General features: G+C 38.1%; 1 protein-coding gene across 5 annotated transcripts in view; it reads right to left on the minus strand.

Annotated features, from left to right (window-relative positions):
- Positions 1-1,138, minus strand: part of SLC30A6 (solute carrier family 30 member 6) — a 69,267-nt gene extending 68,129 nt beyond the window's left edge. For 2 of the 5 annotated variants that reach the window (XM_064277237.1, XM_064277235.1), the window contains exon 1: positions 1,065-1,083. In XM_064277237.1, coding sequence (XP_064133307.1) covers positions 1,065-1,076 — 12 coding nt within the window. In that variant the 5' untranslated portion in view covers positions 1,077-1,083. Of the gene's footprint in view, positions 1-1,064 lie in introns of all 5 variants that reach the window. The other 3 variants (XM_010595845.3, XM_064277238.1, XM_064277239.1) reach the window with 3 other exon arrangements.
- Positions 1,139-22,441: the final 21,303 nt, after the last annotated feature.

The raw sequence follows: 22,441 nt of genomic DNA on the forward strand, positions 1-22,441 counted from the left end.
CTAAAATCCTATTTCACTGTAGAGGTAATATTCAGTATAGAAAACTTGAAAAATAAAAACACACTAAATATAAAACAAGTCACTCAATAAATATCCACAGATCATATGTGTGCCAAAAGTACCAGTCTAATGGAATTTATATTCTAGTGGAAGGAGATAGAAAACAGGTTTAAAAAAATTTTTTTTACACATACACTCATGTGCCACACAATATCCATTCCTTTGGGCAAGGTCTGTCTGAAATACACGTCTGTGGTCCCATAAGGTTATAACAGAGTTCACAAATCTCCTTTGGGCAGGGGACAGCTACATCAATTGGCATACCATAGTGCATTAAAATGATGTTCTACATCCTACTTTGGTGAGTAGTGTTTGGGGTCTTAAAAGCTTGGAAGCAGCCGGCTAGGATACAACTAGTGGTCTCTTCCTATTTGGAGTAAAGGAGAATGAAGAAGACCAAAGACTCAAGGGTGCAGTTAGTCCAAAGGACTAAGGGACTACATGCACCACAGCCTACACAACCCCAGACCAGAAGAACTAGATGTTGCCTGGTTACCGCTACCTACTACTCTGACCGGGATCACAATAGAGGGTCCCAGACAGAGTGGAAGAAAAACGTAAAACAAAAAATCAAAGTCATGGGGAAAAAAAAAGACCAGACTCACTGGCCTGGAACCCCCAAGGCTATTGCCCTCTGACTTGAAACTGCAGCCATTTCCAGAAACCATCTTCCAGCCAAGCAATATAAAATAAACAGTGACACCCAAAAAGAAGTGCTCCATGGAACAAACAATTATCAGGCAGCAAAAGGGCGACATTTGCCCAAAAGCATAGATGAGAAGGCAGGAAGGGGTAGAAAAAAAGACAAAAGAAAATGAGGAACCAAGGGCAGAAATGGGGAGAGCATTGACACACTGTGGGGATTGCAATCAGTGCCATGGAACACTTTGTCTAAGAAAAAAAAAATTTTTTTTTTTAAATAGGAAACTAATTTGTTCTGTACACTTTCACCTAAAACACAATAAAATATAAAAAGAAAGAAATTCCAGTTGGAGAACTATTACCGTGAAGTGCATAATGGCTCCCAAACACAGCAAAACCAGTTCTAGCGATCGCAGCAGTAAGTGGCAAATGAGAAGTATCAGTTAGGAAGTGAAACAAAAAGTTATTAACAACACAAAGGGGGGAAATCAGTGAATGCTACTGCTTGCAATTTAGGCATGTTGCACTCAACAATCACGATTACCCTCAAAAACAAAGAAAAAATTCTCCAAGCTGTTAAAAGATCAGCTCCACTGAAAGCTGCAAAGCTAACAAAAATGCAAGCGGGACCTATATCAGATATGCAGAAATTATTAATGACATGGATTGAGGACCACGCACAAAAGCAAATTACTCTCAGCACGTTGACAAATGGAGCTTGTTCAAGATGCTTAAAGAAAAAGCAGGAACAGACCATGGTATTTGTATTAGTTATCTAGTGCTGCTATAACAGAAATACTACACGTGGATGGCTTTAACAAAGAGAAATTTATTTTCTCACAGTCTAGTAGCCCGAAAGTCCAAATTCAGGGCCTCAGTTCCAGGGGAAGGCTTTGCTGTGTCAGCTCTGGAGGAAAGTCCTTCTTGTCAATCTTTCCTTGGACTAGAAGCTTTTCTGCACAGGGACCCCAGTTTCAAAGGATGTGTGCTCTGCTCCCAGTGCTTCTTGCCCTCACTCTCTGCTTGCTTCCCTTTCCTTTTATCTCTTGTAAGATAAAAGTGGTGCAGGTCACACCCCAGGAAAACTCCCTTAATGTTGGATCAGGGATGTGACCTTAGTAAGGGTGTTACAATCCCACCCTAATCCTGTTTGACATAAAAATACAATCACAGAATGAAGGACAACCACACAATACTGGGAATCATGGCCTAACCAAGTTGACACATTATTTGGGGGGAACACAATTCAATTCACGACAATAGGCAAATGTATAGAGACCAAGGTTTATTAGAGGATACCAGGGGCAGGAGGGAGGGAGCAAGCAGAGTTATTGCTTATGGAGTACTGAGTTTCAGTTTACAGTGATGGAAAAATTGCACTGATTAATGATAGGGCTGCCCAACTGATTACTATAATTGCAGTCAATAAGTTGTACATCCATAAAAAGTTGAATTAGCAAAAGTTGTGTGATAGATATATTTACAATAATTAAAAAAAAAAAGGAGTAGTCGCTAAGTCTGCTGATGTACAACCAAACACCTCGTGGAATTTGTTTCCTTGGTTTGGAGGTTTAGGATCATGATTTTATGGAACATTCCAGTTAATTGCTCTAATAAAGTGTTTAGTGCTTCTGTTCTATCTCCCGTTTCATTGCATAGTGCCTGGGGTCTTAAAACATTGCAAAAGCAACAATGGAGCTAAGACGGTGGACTAGTCAGACACACAAAGTGACCCTTCTGTAACAAAGACCCAAAAAAACAAGTGAAACAAATACAGACGTGAGTGAAGGAATAAAGAATAAAATGGGAAGCCACTGAGAAGAAGAAACTGATAGAAAACAGCAACCAAGTAGAGATTTGGAGTGGCGGTTCCTGGCCAACTGGTAGGACACAGGATGGCCATCTTGGAATAAAGCCAACAACCCTGCACAAAGGATGCAGAAAGTCACCTTCACAAAAGGAGAATTCCTAACAGGAGACAGAGGAACAGCGTGGGCACACCCAGAGCTAAGCAAGACCACGTTTGCTGGCAAGGAAGTGCCCAACACTCTCACATGGTAGCCACAGGAGCAGCTCCTAAGAATCCCAGGGATCACAGTATGAACCAGTCTGGCCCCATCTGCCCTTCCCCCCCCCACCTCTCTCTCCAGCCCCACTGTGCATCATGGCACCCAGACCCCAAACCTCTCCCCACCACACCCAGCCCCACCCCTCCATGTGCTGAGGCCCCAAGTGGGACTGGCCCAGCCCCCTCCCCTGCTTGGCAGCCCCAGTTCATGCTGCAGACAAATGATCCATTACCACCTGTCATGGATTGAATTATGTCCCCCTAAAAATGTGTGTATCAACTTGGTTAGGCCATGATTCCCAGTATTGGATGGTTGTCCTCCATTTTGTGATTGTAATTTTATGTTGAGAGGATTAGGGTGGGGTTGTAACACCACTCTAACTCAGGTCACCTCCCTGATCCAAGGTAAAGGGTGTTTCCCTGGGGTGTGGCCTGCGCCACCTTTTATCTCAAGGTAAAAGGAAAGGGAAGCAAGCAGAGAGTTGGGGAACTCATAACACCAAGAAAGCAGCACCAGGAGCAGAGCGTGTCCTTTAGACATGGGGTCCCTGTCCCTGAGAAGCTCCTTGACCATAGGAAGATTGAAGACAAAGACCTCCCTTCAGAGCTGATAGAGAGAGAAACGCTTCCCGTGGAGCCAACGCCCTGAATTTGGACTTATAACCTACTAGATTGTGAGAAAATAAATTTCTGTTTGTTAAAGCCATCCATTAGTGGTATTTCTGTTATGGCAGCACTAGATAACTAAGACACCACCTTTCTCCCCTTCGAAACCATAGCTGTCAACCAGACCTGCCCACTTGAACAAGGTGGTGAGAACTATCATGCCGACAGAGAAGCAACCAAAAAAGCACACCCAACCCACCTGCACAGACATAACTAAACAAAACAAAAAGGCAGGAAGAAACAAACAAACCTACAATCATAAATAAATAAAACAATACCTGAACACCTTGGAAACAGGAGACAACATGAAAAAATAAAAAAAAAAGGACAGAATGGCTCCAGAAAGTGGCCAAAATAAAGCACTAGATGACCTTCCAGTAGAAGAAAGTCACTGGAAGTACCTGATAGGGAATTCAAAAGTCTAATATTCAGGACTCTCCAAGAGATTAGGAAAGAGATCAAGGAAAACGCAGATAAAACTAAGGAAAAAATAGAACCATGGAAAACATAGAAAAAAAAACAACTAAAACATAGCCAGAATCAAGGAAAACACAGACAAAGCAACGGGAATTTTCAGGAAAATTATACAAGAACAAAAAGTCAAAATAAATAAACAATGAGAAATCATACAAAAACAGCAATTAGAAATCCAAAAGATAAAACAGAATTTCAAAAATGAACAACGCAATACAAGGTTTTAGGAGCAAATTTGAAACAATGGAAGGCGGAATAAGCAAAACTGAAGAAAAATCCATGGATGCCAATTTGAGGAAAAATCAGAAAAAAAGAATGAAGAAAACCTAAGAACTATGTGGGATACAATCAAGAGCAAAAATTTGCACATGATCAGAGTTCCGTAACAGGAGGAGAAAATGGAAAACACAAAGAAGGTTGCTGCAGATTTGTGACAGAAAACTTCCCTAGTATCATGAAAGATGAAAAGCTTACCATCCAAAAAGCTCACCAAACCTCATACAGGATAGACCTGAAAACAAAGTTACTGAGACATATCGTAATCACACTCACCAAAACCAAAGACAAAGAAAGAATTGTGACAGCAGCTTGAGAAAAACGAAAAGTCACATACAAAGGGGAAACAATAAGACTAAGCTCTGATTACTCGACAGAATCCATGCAATCAAGAAGGCAATGGGATGACATAAATAAAACCTTGAAAGAAAAAAATTTCCAACTGTCTTAGTTATCTAGTGCTGCTACATCAGAAATACTACAAGTGGATGGCTTTAACAAAGAGAAATTTTTTCTCTCACATTCTAGGAGGCTAGAAAGTCCGAATTCAGGGTGCCAGCTCCAGGGAAAGGCTTTCTCTCTCTGTCAGCTCTGGGGAAAGTCCTTGTCATCAATCTTCCCTGGTCGAGGAGCTTCACAGCACAGGGACCCCAGGCCCAAAGGACACACTATTCTCGTGGCTCTTGTTTCCTGGTGGTATGAGGTCCCTTTGTCTCTCTGCTTGATTCTCTCTTTTATATCTCAAAACAGATTGACTTGAGATACAATCTAATTTTGTAGATTAAGTCCTGTCTCATTAACATAACTGCCTCTTTTCCTGTCTCATTAACATCATAGAGGTAGGATTTACTACACGGGGGAAAATCACACCAGATGACAAAATGATGAACAATCCCACAACACTGGGAATCATGGCCTAGCCAAGTTGACAGATGTTTTGGGGCTACACAATTCAATCCATGACACCAGCCAAGGATAATATATCCTATAACATTCTTGCTCAAACATGATGGCGAAATTAGGACATTTCCAGACAAACAGAAATTAAGAGAATTTGTAAAAACCAAACCAAACCAAACTTATGAGAATTATTAAACAGGGTATTTTGATTAGAGAATCAACATCAGACAAGAACCTGAATGTAGACACAAGTCAGCATCAGCCAGATACCATCGTATGCAATAAACTCTTAAGGATAAAACAAAACTAAAAGATTTACAACAGAGAACCAGAGATATCAATCTGTAAACAACAATGACAGAACAATAAAAGGGGGAATAAACAGTATAGGTATATAACTTTCAAAGAAAAGGAAGTCAAGGTGATATCAAGTAATAAAAGACTGGTTCAAACATAGAAAGATAAGGGTAAATTTCAAGGTAACCATCAAAAAAGCTAACAAACCTACTCATTAAAATAAAGAGAAGTATAAAACCTCAGTAAACACAAAATCCACAAAATGAAACAAAAAGAAATTCTGCAAACAAAAGAAACTCAGCATAAGAGATTAAGAGCAACAAAGAAAATATCAGCAACATTTTTAAAAAAACACTACAAAATGACAGCAATAAACTCACATCTATCAATAATCACACTGAACCTAAATGACTAAAATGCACCCATAAAGAGATAGCGTAACGGAATGGCTTAAAAAAAAAACATGAATCATCAATATACTGTCTACAAGACAATAGATAAGTGGTAACTTTGGTCATGGGTGAGATTGTACACGATACTAGGGAAGCCAGCACAACTTGTACAAGGCAAGGTCATGGTAGCTCCATAGACACAACCAAACTCCCTGAGGGACTGAATTGCTGGGCTGGGGACTGTGGGGAACATGGTCTTGAGGAACATCTAGCTCGATTGGCATAACATAGTTTATAAAGAAAATGTTCTACATTCTGCTTTGTTGAGTAGCATCTGGGGTCTTAAAAGCCTGTGAGTGGCCATCTAAGATACTCCACTTGTCTCACCCCTTCAGGAGCAAGGGAGAATGAAGGAAACTCAAGACATAAGGGAAAAATTAGTCGAAAGGACTAATGGACCACAACTACCATGGCCTCCACCAGACCGAGTCCAGCACAACTAGGTGATGCCAGGCTACCACCACTGACTGCTCTGAAAGGGATCACAATAGAGGATCCCAGACAGAGCTGGAGAAAAATGTAGAACAAAATTCTAACTCACAAAAAAAGACTAGACTTGCTGGCCTGACAGAGACTGGAGAAACCCAGAGAGTATGGCCCCCGACAACTTTTTAGCTCACTAATGAAGTCACTCCTGTGGTTTACCTGTCCTCCAAAGATTAGACAGACCCATAAAACAAAACGATACTAAAGGGGAACACCACCCCAAGGATAAGGACTAGAAGGCAAGAGGGGACAGGAAAGCAGGTAATAGGGAACCCAAGGTCAAAAAGGGAGAGTGTTGACATGTCATGGGATTGTCAACAATGTCATAAAACTGTATGTGTACTAACTCTTTAATGAGAAGCTAGTTTGTTCTGTGAACCTTCACCTAAAGTGCAATTAAAATATATATATATACACACACTGTCTATAAGAAATACACCTTAGATACAAAGACATAAGGTAGATATATTAAAAATCAAAGGATTGAAAAAATATTTCAAGTAAATAGTAACCAAAAAAGGGCAGGAGTGGCAATACTAAACTTAAATAAAATAGAATATAAGGCAAAATCAATCATGAAAAGCAAAGAAGATATTATATAATAGTTAAAGGGACAATCCTCCAAGAAGACATAACCTTAATAAATATCTACATACTCAATGACAGGGCTCCAAAATACATAACATAAACTCTAACAGCACTGAAAAGAGAAACAGATAGTAACAATAGTAGAATACATCAACCCACAACTCTCAGTAATGGAGAGAACATCTAGAAAGAAACTCAACAGAGATATAGAAAGATACTCAACAAAGCTACAACATAGGGGAAGTCAGCACAACCTGACGAAAGCAAAGTCATAGAAGCTTCATAGGCACATCCAAACTCCCTGTGGGACCGAATTACTCAGCTGAGGGCTGGAGACCACAGTATTGGGGGACATCTAGCTCAATTGGCATAACACAGTTTATAAAGAAAATGTTCTACATCTGACTGTGGTGAGTAGAGTCCAGGGTCTTAAGAGCCTGCTAAGATACACCTACTGGTCCTACCCTGTCTGGAGCAAAGGAGAATGAAGAAAACTAAAACACAAGGGAAAGATTAGTCCAAAGGACAAATGGACCACAACTACCACAGCCTCCACCAGACCGACCCCAGAAGAACTAAATGGTGCCCAGGTAGCACCACTGAGTGCTCTGACAGAGATCACAATAGAGGGTTCCAGATAGAGCAGAAGAAAAGTGTAGAACAAAATTCAAATTCACAAAAAAAGACCAGACTTGTCTGACAGAGACTGGAGAAACCCCAAGAGTATGGCCTCCAGACACCCTTTTAACTCAGTACTGAAGTCACTCCTGAAGTTAACCCTTCAGCCAAAGATCAGACAGATCTACAAAGCAAACAATAATACACATAAGGAACATGCTTGGTAGTTCAATCATGTATTCAAGGCTAAATGGGCACACCAGCCCAAAAGTAAAGACGAGAAGGCAGGAAGGATCAGGAAAACTGGACAAATGGAAATGGGGAACCTAGGATGGAGAAGGGGGGAGTGTTGAAACATCACAGGGTTGGCAACCAAAGTCACAAAACAATGTGTGTATTAATTGTTTTAAAAGAAATTAATTTGCTCTGTAAACTTTCATCTAAAGCACAGTAAATAATTTTTTTTTAATTAAAGGAAAAAAAAAAAGCTTGCAAGTGGTCATCCAAGGCACAAACTTTTTTTTATTTGCCTGGAGCAATAGAGGAAGAAACAGAGTCAGGAATAAACTCATTGCTGATGAGTTGATCCCAACTCCTAAGGACCCTATAGGACAGAGTAGAACTTCCCCATAAGATTTCCAAGACTATAATCTTTACATAAGCAGACTGCCACATCTTTTTCCAGTGGAGCAGCTGGTGTGTTCAAACAACTGACCTTTTGGTTAGCAGCTGAGTGCTTTAAACAAAGGCTCCTTTTAGAGTCAAGAACAGGAGGAGAAAACGGAATGTGTGGCTAGTTGACTCCATGAACAATTGTGTCCTTTGCCATGAGACTAGAAGAATTAGATGGTGCCCAGTTACCTTGCTGAACATTTTGATCACAGATTGTATAGAAGAATTCTGATCAAAAGGGGGAAAATGAAGAACAGAACTCATAATTCTCATGGAATCCAGATTTTCTGGAGCCACGGAGGCTGAATGAACCCCTGAAACTATTGCCCTAAGATAATCTTTAAACCTTAAACCAAAAATATCCCCTGATGTCTTCTTAAAACTATAGTTTAGCTTAACTAGCAAAGAATGTCTGCCCTGAGTATTGTGCTCTTTTGAGATCTTTCTATATGAGTTCAAATTGACAATAGCAACTCAAAAGATTAGAGAGGAACCTTAGGGGGCAGTGAGTTTATGTTAATAGAGGACGAACAACTTAGAAAAGGAGGATGAGAATGGTTACCAACTTAAAAAATGTAATCAATGTCATTGAATTGTACCTGTAGAAACTGTTGCATCGGTGTATGTTCCGCTGTGTATATTCTCAACAAAAACACAAAAATAAAACAAATTATTTTTAAAAACTATAGAACTATAAAAAAAAAAAAAAACCCAGTATGGAACACAAAAAATGAACACTAATGTACACTCTGAATTTTAGTCAATAATAATGTATCAATATTGGTTCATCAATTGTAACAAAGGTACCACATAATTGCAAGATGTTAATAGGAGAAACTGCAGGTGGGGGAAGGGGGAAGGAGTATATGAGAACTCTGTACTTTCTGCACAATTCTTCTGTAAACCTAAAACTGCTCTAAAAAAAAACTCTATTTAAAAATGTAAATAGAGTTCTAATTTCTCCACATCCTTTTCAAATTTCTTTTTTTCTTTAAAATACAGACAAGTTAGCTGATGTGAAGTGGTAACTCATTATGGTTTTCAACTGAATTTCCCTAATAACTAATAATGCTGAGCATCTTTTAATATGCTTGTTGGCCATTTATACTTCTCTGAAGAAATGTCTATTCAAGCCCTTTGCCCATTTTTTAATTGGGTTGTGTGTCTTTTTGTTGTTGAGTTCTCAGAGTTCTTTATATATTCTGGATATCAGACCATTAATAGAGATATGATTTCACAAATTCTTCAGCCATTTTGTGGGTTGTCTTTTCACCGTCAATGGTGTTCTTAGAAACACATTTTTAATATAGACAAATTTATCTATTTTTTCTTTTGTTACTTATGTTTTTGGTGTCATATCTAAGAAACTATCACCAAACTCAAGGTCCTGAAGATTTACATCCAAGTTATCTTCTAAGAGTTTTATAGTTTTAGCTCTTAAATTTAGGTCTTTGATCTACTTTGAGTTACTTTTTGTATATGGTGTGAAGTAAGGGTCCAACTTCATTCTTTTGCATGTGCATATCCAGTTGTTGCAACACCATTTGTTGAAGGGAATTTTCTTGGCACCCATGTCTAAATGATCTTGTCATTCTTGTCAAAAATGATCATAGATGTATGGGGGTTTTGTGGACTTTTAATTCTATTCCATTCATCTATATGTACATCCTTATGTCCAAACCACACTGTCTTAATTACTGTGGCTTTTTATTAAAATTTTCTATTTACATTTTTTAATAAATAACTTATTGAGTTTTTGGTGAAAGTTTGCAAAGCAAATTAGGTTCTCATTTTGAAACAATGTCTATACACATTGTTCAGTGACATTGGTTATGTGTTTGACGTAGTGTCAATATTTTCTGTATTTCTGTTCTGGTTGTTCCGCTTCCGTTAATCCAGCTTCCCTGCCCTTCCTGACCTTCTCATCTATGCTTTAAGGTAAATACTGACCATTTGATTTTTTTTTTGTCTTTAAGAAGCACAGAACTAACAGGTGACATTGTTTATTTTACAAGCCAATCTGTTATTTAGCTGAAAAGTGACCTCTGGAAGTAGTTCCAGTTCAAAGTTTAAAGGGTGTCTGAGGGTGATAATCTTGGATGTTCTTCTAGTCTCTTCCAGTCCAGTAAGTCTGGCCTTTGTTTTTTTTCTTTTATTTATTTATTTCTTGTAAGAATTAGAGTTTTGTTCTACAATTTTCTCCCATTCTGTCTGGGACCATTTATTGTGTCCCTGGTCTGAATGTTTGGTACTGGCAGCCAGGCACCATCTAGTTCTTCTGGTTTCTGAATAGATGAGGCTGTGGTTCACATTGGCAGAGTCTTTGGATTCATTCTTTCTCTTTTGCTCCAGATGAATAGAGATCAATAGTTGTAACTTAGATAGCCATTCACAAGCTTTTAAGACCCTAGGCACCACTTAGAATACTAGGAGGCAGAACATAAATTTTACAGACTATGTTGTGCCAATTGACAAAGTTATCCCACAAGTTAAGCCTTCAAACCCAGTGAATTAATTCTGCGACGTGTTTGGTTAAGTTTGGGAGGTAAACGTGGCTGTGCCCCATGTGCTTTATTATATACATGAATATATATGCAGCACACCAAATTTTATTAAGTTTTAAAATAGGAAAATGGGAGTCCTACAACTTTGTTCTTCTTTTTCAAGATTGTTTTGGCTATTTGGGGTCCCTTACAATTCTATGGGAACCCTGGTGTTGTAGTGGTTAAGTACTATGGCTGCTAACCAAAAGGTCATCAGTTCAAATCCACCAGGCACTCCTTGGAAACTCCATGGGGCAGTTTTACTCTGCCTAATAGGGTCGCTATGAGTTGGAATCGACTCAACAGCAATGGGTTCAGTTTTTTTTGGTTTGCAATTCTATATGAATTTGAGGACTGGCTTTTCTATCTCTGGAATAATGCCAATGGGATTTTGATAAAAATTGCAGTAAATCCATAGATCTTTTTGGGAAGTAATGCCATCTTCCCATATTCCAATCCATTACTATCCCCCCATATTCAGACCCATGTTTTCATTTCCTTAGGTCGTCTTTACTTTCTTTAAGCAGTATTTAATATCTTTAAACAGTGCACAAGTCTTGCACCTCCCTGGTTATATTTATTCATAGGTATTTTATTTCTTTGGATGCTATTCTAAATGGGCTTTTCTTAATTTTTCTTGGATTGTTTATTGTTAATATATAGAAATGCAAGTTGTCTTTGGTGCCAATCTTGTATCCTGAAATTCATTTATTAGACCTAATAGGTTTTTTGTGGATTCTTTAGGATTTTCCACATAGAAGATAATGTTTTCTATGAATAGAGATAGTTTAACTTCTTGCTTTTCTATCTTGTGTCTTTTATTTCTTTTTGTGTCATTGCTCTGGCTAGATCTTCCAGTACCATGTTGAAGGAAGTGGTGAAAGTGGGCATCCTTATGTTATTTCTGATCTAAGGGGAAAAGCTATCAATCTTTTACCATTAAGTGTGATGTTAACTCTGGGGTTTTCACATATGCCCTTTATTATTTGTTAGGGATTGAATTGTTCCCCCCAAAATATGTGTTGGAATCCTAACCCCTATAACTGTGGATGTAATCCTGTTTGGGAATAGGGCATTCTCTCCTGTGTTAATGAGCCTACACCATTGTAGAGTGTACCTTAAACCTAACCATTTTTGAGTTATAAGGAGCAGCACAGACACAGGGACAAGAAAGCACAAACAGGAAGATGATGCCATATGAGAACCGCCAAGGAACCAAGGAACAGAAACTGAAAGAGAAAAGGACCTTTTCCCAGTGCTGACAGAGAGAGGGCCTTTCCCTATAGTCAGTGCCTTGATTTTGGACTTCTAGCCTCCAGAATTGTGAGAAAATAAATTTCTATTCTTTGAAGGAACCCACTTGTGGAATTTCTGTTATGGCAGCACTAAGAAATTAAGACATCATCTTAACGAAGTTCCATTTTGTCTTAGTTATTTAGTGCTGCTATAACAGGAATATCACAAGTAGGTGACTTTAACAAGCAGAAATTTATTTCCTCACAGTTTAGGAAGCTGTTGTTTTTAGGTGCTACTGAGTCGGTGCCAACTCATAGCAACCCTATGTACAGAACAAAACACTGCCCAGTCCTGAGCCATCCTCACGACTGCTACGATATTTAAGTCCATCGTTGCAGCTACTGTGTCACTTCATCTCATTGAGGGTCTTCCTCTTTTTCCCTGACCTTCTACTTTACCAATCATGATGTTCTTCTCCGGGAACTGATCCCTCCTGAAAACATGTCCAAAGCACATGAGATGAAGTCTCACCATCCTCTCTTCTAAGGAGTATTTTGGCTGTACTTTTTCCAAGACAGACTTGTTTGTTCTTCTGGCAATCCATGCGATATTCAATGTTCTTCACCAACACTATAATTCAAAGGCATCAATTCTTCTTTGGTCTCCCTCACTTATTGGCCAGTTTTTGCATGGGTTTCAGGCGACTGAAAAATACCATAGCTTGGGCCAGGTGCATGTTTGTTCTCAAAGTGACATCTTCGCTTTTTAACACTTGAAAGAGGGCTGCAGCAGATTTGCCTGATGCAATATGTCGTTTGATTTCTTGACTCCTGCTTCCATAGGCATTGACTGTGGACTCAAGTAAAATGAAATCCTTGACAACATCAGTCTTTTCTCTGTTTGTCATGATGTTGCTTATTGGTCCAGTTGTGAGGATTTTTATGTTGAGGTGTAATTCATACTGAAGGCTGTAGTCTTCTGTTCCTAGGGCGTTGAGTGTTTTAATCACTCAAGTGTGTTGGAGTTTGTCAAATGGTTTTTCTGCATCAACTAAGATGACTGATTATATGGTGTTTTCTCTTCATTCTATTAATATGGTATATTACTTTGATCGATTTTCTTACGTTATCTCACTCTTGCATTTCTGGGTTAAATTCTACCTGGTCATGGTGTATAATCCTTTTAATATGCTTCTCAATTCTCTTTGCTACTACTGACTACACAAAACCATTTGACTGTGTGAATCATAACAAATTATGGATAACTTTGCAAAGAACGGGAATTTCAGAACACTTAATTGTGCTCATGAGGAACTTATACACAAATAAAGAGGCAGCTGTTCAAACAGAACAAGGGATGGTTTAAAGTCTGAAAATGTATGCATCAGGGTTGTATCCTTTCACCATACTTATTCAATCTGTATGCTGAGCAAATAATCCAAGAAGTTGGACAATATGAAGAACAAGACATCAGATTGGAAGAAGACTCATTCACAACCTGTGTTATACAGATGACACAGCCTTGCTTGCTGAAAGTGAAGAGGACTTGAAGCACTTACTGATGAAGATCAAAGGCCACAACCTTCAGTATGGACTACACCTCAACATAAAGAAAACAAAAATCCTCACAACTGGACCAACAAGCAACATCATGATCATCAAAGACTGAAGTCAAGAATTTCATTTTACTTGGATCCACAATCAACACACATGGAAGCAGCAGTCAAGTAATCCAAAGATGCATTTTATTGGGCAAATCTGTGCAAAAGACCTCTTTAAAGTGTTGAGATATCACCTTGAAGACTAAGGTGTACCTCACCCGACCCATGGTGTTTTCAATCACCTCATATGCACGTGAAAGCTGGACAATGAATAAGGAAGACTGAAGAAGAATTGATGCCTCTAAACTGTGGTGTTGGCAAAGAATATCGAATATACCATGGACTGCCAAAAGAATGAACAAATCTGTCTTGGAAAAAGTACAACTAGAATGTTCCTTAGAAGCAGGGTGGTGGGACTACGTCTCACTTACTTTGGACACATTATCAGGAGTAATCTGTTCCTGGAGGAGGACATCATGCTTAGTAAAGTAGAGGGCCTGTGAAAAAGAGGAAGACCCTCAGGAAGATGGATTGACACAGTGGCTATAACAATGGGCTCAAGCATAACAACGATTATGAGGCTGGCACAGGACTGGGCAGTGTTTCATTCTGTTGCAGATAGGATTGCTATGAGTTGGAACCGACTCAACAGCACCTAAAAACAAAAACAACTATTATTTTTAATTTTTGCATCTACATTCATAAGGAGTATTGGTCTGTTGTCTTCCTTATTCTTGATTTGTATGTCTAGCTTTGGTATCAGGTTTATGTTGGCCTCATAAAATGAATAGGAAATTGTTACGGATTGAATTGTGTCCCCCAAAAACATGTGACATAAATCCTATCCTCTATGCCTGTAGTTATAATCCCATTTGAGGATGGGTTGCCTGTTATGCTAATGAGGCAGGATGAATGTAGAGTGTGTCTCAATTCAATCCCTTTTGAGATATAAAAGAGATTAAACAAGCAAGCCGGCAAGCAGAGATGGGGGAAAATAGATGCCAAGCCACATGGAAATCTCTAAGGAACCAGAAAACAGAAGCTGAAGACACAAGGACCTTTCTCCAGAGCCAACACAGACAGAAAGTCTTCCCCTAGAACCTATGTCCTGAATTTGGACTTCCAGACTCCTAAAGGGTGATAAGACAAATTTGTTTGTTTAAACCATCCACTTCTGGTATTTCTGTAACAGCACCACTAGATAACTAAGATGGAAGTGTTTTCTTCTCCTCTTCTATTTTTTCAAAGAGTTCGAGAAGAATTGGTATTAATTGTTCTTTAAAAGTTTGGTAAAATTTACCAGTGAAGCCACCTGGTCATTTCTTCAAGGAGCTCAGGTTCTTTTTAGTGGATAATGGTATTCGGAAATAAAATATGGTTGTTATATGTGCTCATTGCTATTGGGGTGTTCTGCTATAAGGCCTTCTAGAACTTCTAGAACTAGGGAGTATATTTATGTGAATAAATACACACATATATTTATGCTCACGTATTTACATCTCTATTTCTTCATCTATTTTTACAGAGTTTAAACCATGAATTCACACTCAAATCCAATTCTAATCCAACTTCACAAGTTTAATTCTAGGTTTCTCTATTTCTATATTTATAAATCCCTTCTCCAACAGTGAGAAACTTGGCTTTTAATATTCTTAATATATTGATTTTTTAAAACCAATTCCCCTCTATGTAACCAGCTTAACATCTGTGCTGACACCCTCCTGTCTTGGTTCTCTAGTGCTGCTATAGCAGAATTACCACAAGTAGGTGGCTTTAACACATAGAAATTTATTCTCTCACAGACCAGGAGGGTAAAAGTCCAAATTCAGAGCACCAGCTTCAGGGGAAGGCTTTCTCTCTCTGTCAACTCTTGGGAAAAGTCTTTGTCATCAATCTTCCCTTGGTCCAGGAGCTTCTCAGTGCAAGTAGCCCACGTCCAAAGGACATGCTCCGTTCCTGGCTCTTCTTGTTTTGTGGTAATGAGGTCCTTCTTTCTCTGCTCACTTCATTCTTATATCTCAAAACAGATTGACTCAAGGTACAACCTAATCCTGTAGATTGTATCCTTCCTCATTAACCAAACTGCATTTAATCATGCCTCATTTAATATCACACCGGTTAGGATTTACAACACATAGGATAAATACATCAGATAACAAAATGGAGGACATCCACACAATACTGAAAATCATGGTCTTTACAAACTGACACAAATTTTGGGGGACACAATTCAATCTACAATACCTCCTCACACACTCTTCTATCCCTGCTTAAGCTTTTATTCCTCATGCCAAACTGCTCTTATCCACTCTGTGAATAATCTCACCCTATTCATGCTCCAACACCCCATGCCAATTTGCCCATCCTTGTAGACACCTTCCTTGCCCCTTTTGGTCTATGACACCCCACTTTAGGCCATCATAGGTTTCCTCTCCCCACTGTGAATACTTTACTCTGGATTACTGTGCAGAAAAGAGTTAATATAGTGGTCCTGAACTGCAGTCTTTAGAAAGGCCTGCTTGCAATTTTAGCTTTTGGCTACTACCAACTGGAATCTCAGATTTGATTAGAGTTCCTATCACTCCTTAATTAATAGAGTGGCTCATTGTGCTTGAACTGTTTGTACAAACAATATGGTTTATGCTAAACATGTGCTGTCCTTCAGAGAGTCTAGAAATTTTGTACATGCTAGGTGCTTACATGACCAGCCCCCAATAAAAACTCAGTCTCAAATATTATCACAATTTGTTGCTAAAAGAATTAAACATACCCTGGGTGTCTCCACAGGGAAAGGGCTCTTGAGAGCTGGCACTAGGTTCCCACTGGGCTTCACATCATGTGCCCTTTCCCTTTGCTGATTTTGTTTTGTATCCTTTCCGTGTAATAAATCATAGCCATTAGTATGACTATATGCTGAGTTCTCTAAACCTTTTAGTGATTATTAAATCTGACAGTAGCCTTGGGGACCCTGACACAATCACTTAATGTCTTTAAACTGAATTGTTCAGGATTACAAAGGATTCTCCCCCAAGATAGCAATGTAGGTAGTTGAGCACCTTTACCCCACAAAAATTTAAGGGAAAAAAAAAAAAGAACAAAATAGCACAAACAATGCAGTGGAAGTGATGACTCAGGGCTCTATTGACCAGTCCAAGAAAAAAAGCAACTGGCTGAAAGCAGAAGGAAGAGCAAGACTACAGGTCAGAAAATCCCTCTCCATCACTTAGGACCTCCTCCTGCCCAACCCTCATTTAAACTGTAGGCACAAATACAGTGAGTCATGGATGGAGCCACACCATGAAATACAGTGAACCACACTCCCTAGGGCTAGGAGAGGAAGAGAGGAACTTAACTTTTGCTGACAATCCACTACATCAAAATTTTAATCTTTCTGGGGATACCCAGGGAAATGGATGAAAAGTGGGATCCACATGGGAAAAATGATGCCCTCTCAATTTATCAAAACTAAAAAAAGAAGGGGAAAACTTTGTATTGCTTCTAGCCTCCATGACAAAAGAGATTCATTGGACCTCAAAGGATATAAACAATAGGATGAATCTCTGAGTAGGCCCCTAGAAACACAAAACTTTCCAAAAACACCTATAACTTGTGACATGCCTATAGGGATTTAGGGGCTTTGGGATCAGATCAGAACCTTATATCAACCAAGGAAATTTCTGAGGCCCAAACACAGAAGTGGTGGCACACATTCCAAAATAGCTGGCTGGCTCCAGGGCAGGCAGAAGGGACCTCCTCCCCCAAAGCTATGGGATAGCATAATCTAGAGAAAAGCCTTGCTGTGGAGATATCTTTCTGTTGTGGTCCCCATAAGGACTCAAACAAATGCTGAGTCAGTGCTGGAAGAATCAAATGCAACAGCCCCCTCTAGTGGAATTTAGGGGAAGGGGGAGGAAATAAAGGTGAAAAAATTACATAGAAATATCTTCCCTGGGGAAAGAGAAGCTTCTCAGAAGCAGAATTACCACAGTAAAATACTCAAATGCCCTATGTTCAATAAAAATCATAAGGCATACAAGAACACAGGAGAAGATGGTCCAATTAAAAGACCAGTATGAAGAACCTGAATCAGTCCTATGGAGGCCAGGGTAACGGAAAAAATAGAAGACTTTTAAACGACAATGCTAAATATGTTCAAAGTATGCAAAGAATGCACAGCTACAAACTAATGAAGATCAAGAAACAAAAAGAAACTCAATAAGGAGACAGAAAACATAAAAAAGAACCAAATAGAAATACCGGAATTGATGAATAAAATAACCGATTTGGAAAATGCAAGGGAGGGATTCAACAATAGACCCAAGCAGAAAGAAAACAAAATACTCAAATGCCCTATGTTCAATAAAAATTATAAGGCATACAAGAACACAGGAGAAAATGGCCCAATTAAAAGACCAGTATGAAGAACCTGAATCAGTCCTATGGAGGCCAGGGTAACGGAAAAAATAGAAGACTTTTAAACGACAATGTTAAATATGTTCAAAGTATGCAAAGAATGCACAGCTACAAACTAATGAAGATCAAGAAACAAAAAGAAACTCAATAAGGAGACAGAAAACATAAAAAAGAAGCAAATAGAAATACTGGAATTGATGAATAAAATAACCGATTTGGAAAATGCAAGGGAGGGATTCAACAATAGATTCAACCAGAAAGAAAACAAAATGAGTAGAGGACATGGTAATTGCATTTATCAAGTCCCAAGGGAAAAGAACTAAGAAAAGCAAACAAAGCCAAATGGAATTGTGGGACACCAGCAAGAAATCCAACATACAGATCATAGAGATCCAGAAGGAGAGGAAAGGAAGAAAGGGACAGAAAGAAGAGCTGAAGACATAATGACAGAAAATTTTCCAGACCTGAATAAGGAGTCAAACCTTCAAATCCAGGTACCTAGGGGAACTTCAAGCAGAATGAATCCAAAGAGGTCTAAATCAAGACACATGGAAATCAAATTCTTGAAAACCAAAGACAAGGAGAGAATTCTGAAAACAGCAAGAAAAAAGCATAGTATAACATATAAGACTAAGTGCCGATTTGTTCTCAGAAATCCTGGAGGCCAGGAGGCAACGGAATACATATAAAGTACTAAAAGAAAAGAACTGTCAACCAAGAATTCTTGATCCAGCAAAGATGTCCTTTTAAAAATGAGGGTGAAATCAAGACATTTCCAGACAAACAAAAGTTACGAGTATTTGTTGCCACCAGACCTGCCTTGTAAGAATTACTAAAGGGAGTCCTTCAAATGGAAAGGAAAGGCCACTAGACAGATACTCAAACACACATGGGAAAGAATATTAAAAAAGAGATCTCCAATAAAGGTAATAAAAAAAATAAAGGTAATGGAATGGGGAAATGAAAGGGTCAGTTATATGGTATTTCCAGTGGGTAAATGTAGTAGTTAAGTGTTACAAGCATTATAACATCAAATGAGTAAGAAATAAGTACAAGTTTAACCTAAGGGGCAAAGGATGTATAATGACGTAATTGGTGACACAACAAAAGACATGGGAGAGGAAGGAGTGAATTAGGAATAGAGAGTTAGCATGTTAATGCTGTATGTTAGTTGTTTTTTATATGTTAAAGGTTAGTAGCAAGCTAAAATAAATTGTTGTAAATGTAAGTTGTTAAATGTAATTTCTGTGGTTGGTAACTACTAAGAAAATACATTTAAAATACACACAGAAGGGAAGAAAGAATAGAAACATTCAACACAAAAAGCAACTAAACAAAAAAATAACAAAATTGTTAAGGATTATGGGACAAAGAAGGTATAAGACACACAAAAAACAATTAGCAAAATGAAAGAAATAGATCCTTCATTTTCAGTAATTTCCTTAAGTGTTAATGGTTTAAACTCTCCATTCAAAAGTTAAAGAGTGGCAGAATGGATTTAAAAAAAAAGTGATCCATCCTTATGCTATGTACAAGAGACATATCTTAAGCCCAAGCACACAAACAGATTGAAAGTGAAACAATGGAAAAGAATATTCCATACAACTAGTTACCAAAAGAGAGCAAGGGTGTCTATACTTATATGACACGAAATAGATTTTGAATCAAAATCTAAGAGATGAAGAATACTATATGATAATAAAAGGGTCAATCCATCAAGAAAACATATAAATATACATATACCTAACATCATGGACCAAAAATATATGAAATACTGACAGATCTGAAATGAGTAGTAGACAACACCACAGTAATAACTGGGGACTTTAATATACCACTTTCAATATTGGACAGAACATCTAAAAAGAAGATTAGTAAGGACATAGAGGACTTAAACAACACCAAAAACCAATTAGACCTAACAGGCATATATACAACACTCCACCTAACATCAGAACAATACACATTTTTCCTCCTGTGCACATGAGTCATCGTCCAGGACAGACCATATGCTAGGCCACATAACTAGTCTCAACAAATTTAAAAAGTTTGTAATTATACAAAGTGTCTTCTCTGACCACAAGGCACAACACTAGAAATTAACAGCAGAAGCAAAACTGGAAAACACACAGATGGAAACTAAACAGCTCACTACGCTACTAAACATCCCGTTGATCAAGGAAGAAATTAACGGAGAAAAAGAAAAAAATACCTAGAGTTAAATGACAATGAACACACAACATACTAAAACTTATCAGATGCAGCAAAGGCAGTCCTCAGGGGGAAATTTGTAGCAATAAACACCTACTTTTTAAAAGAAAAAAGGTCTCAAATAAATAGTCTAACTCTACAACTTGAGGAATTAGAGAAGAGCAAACTAACCCTAATTAGACTAAGAAAAAAATATACATACAACTAAATAACATAAGAAATTAAAGTGCAGACATTACAACTGACCCAACAAAAAGGATCTTAACAGAATACTATGAAAAACTGTACACCAAAAAACTTGTTAACAGGGTGGGGAGTGGGTAGGTTAAAAAAAAAAAAAAAGGTGGGGGAGAGGAAATCACATAGTATACAAGTGTCAATTTTGGAAAAAGGAAGGACAACACACAACATAGGGGAAGTCAAAACAACTAGACCAAAGCAAAAGAGTACAGGTTTCCTAGACACATTCAAACACACTGAGGGGGTGAGTAGTTAGGGTGGAGGACTAGAGACCATAGTCGCAGGGGACATATAGCTCAACTGGCATAGCATAGTTCACAAAGGAAATGTTATCTATCCCACTTAGGTGAGTAGTGTCTGGGGTCTTAAAAGTTTGAGAATGTATACAGGCATGGCTCAACATTAGAAAAACAATTAATGTAATCCATCATATAAATAAAACAAAACAATCACACGATTTTATCAATTGATGCAGAAAAGGCATTTGACAAAGTTCAACACCCATTCACGATAAAAACTCTCAGCAAAATAGGGATAGAAGGAAAATTCCTCAACATATTAAAGGGCATTTATACAAAGCCAAGAGCCAACATCATCCTAAATGGAGAGAGCCTGAAAGCATTCCCCTTGAGATCAGAAACCAGACAAGGATGCCCTTTATCACCAATCTTATTCAACATTGTGCTGCAAGTCCTAGCCAGAGCAATTAAGTTAGATAAAGAAATAAAGGGCAACCAGATTGGTAAGGAAGAAGTAAAAGTATCTCTATTTGCAGATGACATGATCTTATACACAGAAAACCCTAAGGAATCCTCAAGAAAACTACTGAAACTAATAGAGGAGCTCAGCAGAATATCGGGATACAAAATAAACATACAAAAATCAGTTCGATTTCTCTACACCAACAAAAAGAACATTGAACAGGAAATCAACAAATCAATACCATTTACAGTAGCCCCCAAGAAGATAAAATACTTAGGAAAAAATCTTACCAGAGATGTAAAAGACTTAATTAAAAAAAACTACAATACACTTCTGCAAGAAACCAAAAGAGACCTACCTAAGTGGAAAACCATACCTTGCTCATGGATAGGAAGACTTAACATTATATAAATGTTTATTCTACCAAAATCGTTCTAAGATTTAATGCAATTCTGACCCAAATTCCTATGACATTCTTTAATGAGATGGAGAAACAAATCAACTTCCTATGGAAGGGAAAGAGGTACTAGATAAGAAAATCGTTACTGAAAAAGAAGAACAAAGTGAGAGGCCTTACTCTACCTGATTTTAGAACCTATTATACAGCCACAGTAGTCAAAACAGCATGGTACTGGTACAACAGATACTTAGACCAATGGAACAGAATTGAGAATCCAGACATAAATCCACCCACATATGAGCAGTTGATATTTGACAAAGGTGACAAAACATTTAAATGTGGAAAAGACAGTCTTCTTAACAAATGGTGCTGGCATAACTAGATATCCATCTGAAAAAAAAATGAAACAAGACCCATAGCCCACACCATACACAAAAGTGAGCTCAAAATGATCAAAAACCTAAATATAAAATCTAAAACGATAAAGATCATGGAAGAAAAAATAGGGACAATGTTAGGAGCTCTAATATATGGCATAAACAGTATACAAAACATTACTAAAAATGCAGAAGACAAACTAGATAACCAGGAGCTCCTAAAAATCAAACCCCTCTGCCCATCCAAAGAGTTCACCAAAAGAACAAAAAGATTACCTACAGACTGGGAAAAAGTTTTTAGCTATGACATTTCTGATCAGCGCCTAATCTCTAAAATCTACATGATACTGCAAAAATTTGACTACAAAAAGACAAATAACCCAATTAAAAAATGGGCAAAAGATATGAATAGACACTTCACTAAAGAAGACATTCAGGTAGCTAACAGATACATGAGGAAATGCTCACGATCATTAGCCATTAGAGAAATGCAAATCAAAACTACAATAAGAGTTCACCC

Source organism: Loxodonta africana, chromosome 26 (assembly GCF_030014295.1).
Source record: "Loxodonta africana isolate mLoxAfr1 chromosome 26, mLoxAfr1.hap2, whole genome shotgun sequence".
Lineage (NCBI taxonomy): Eukaryota > Metazoa > Chordata > Mammalia > Proboscidea > Elephantidae > Loxodonta > Loxodonta africana.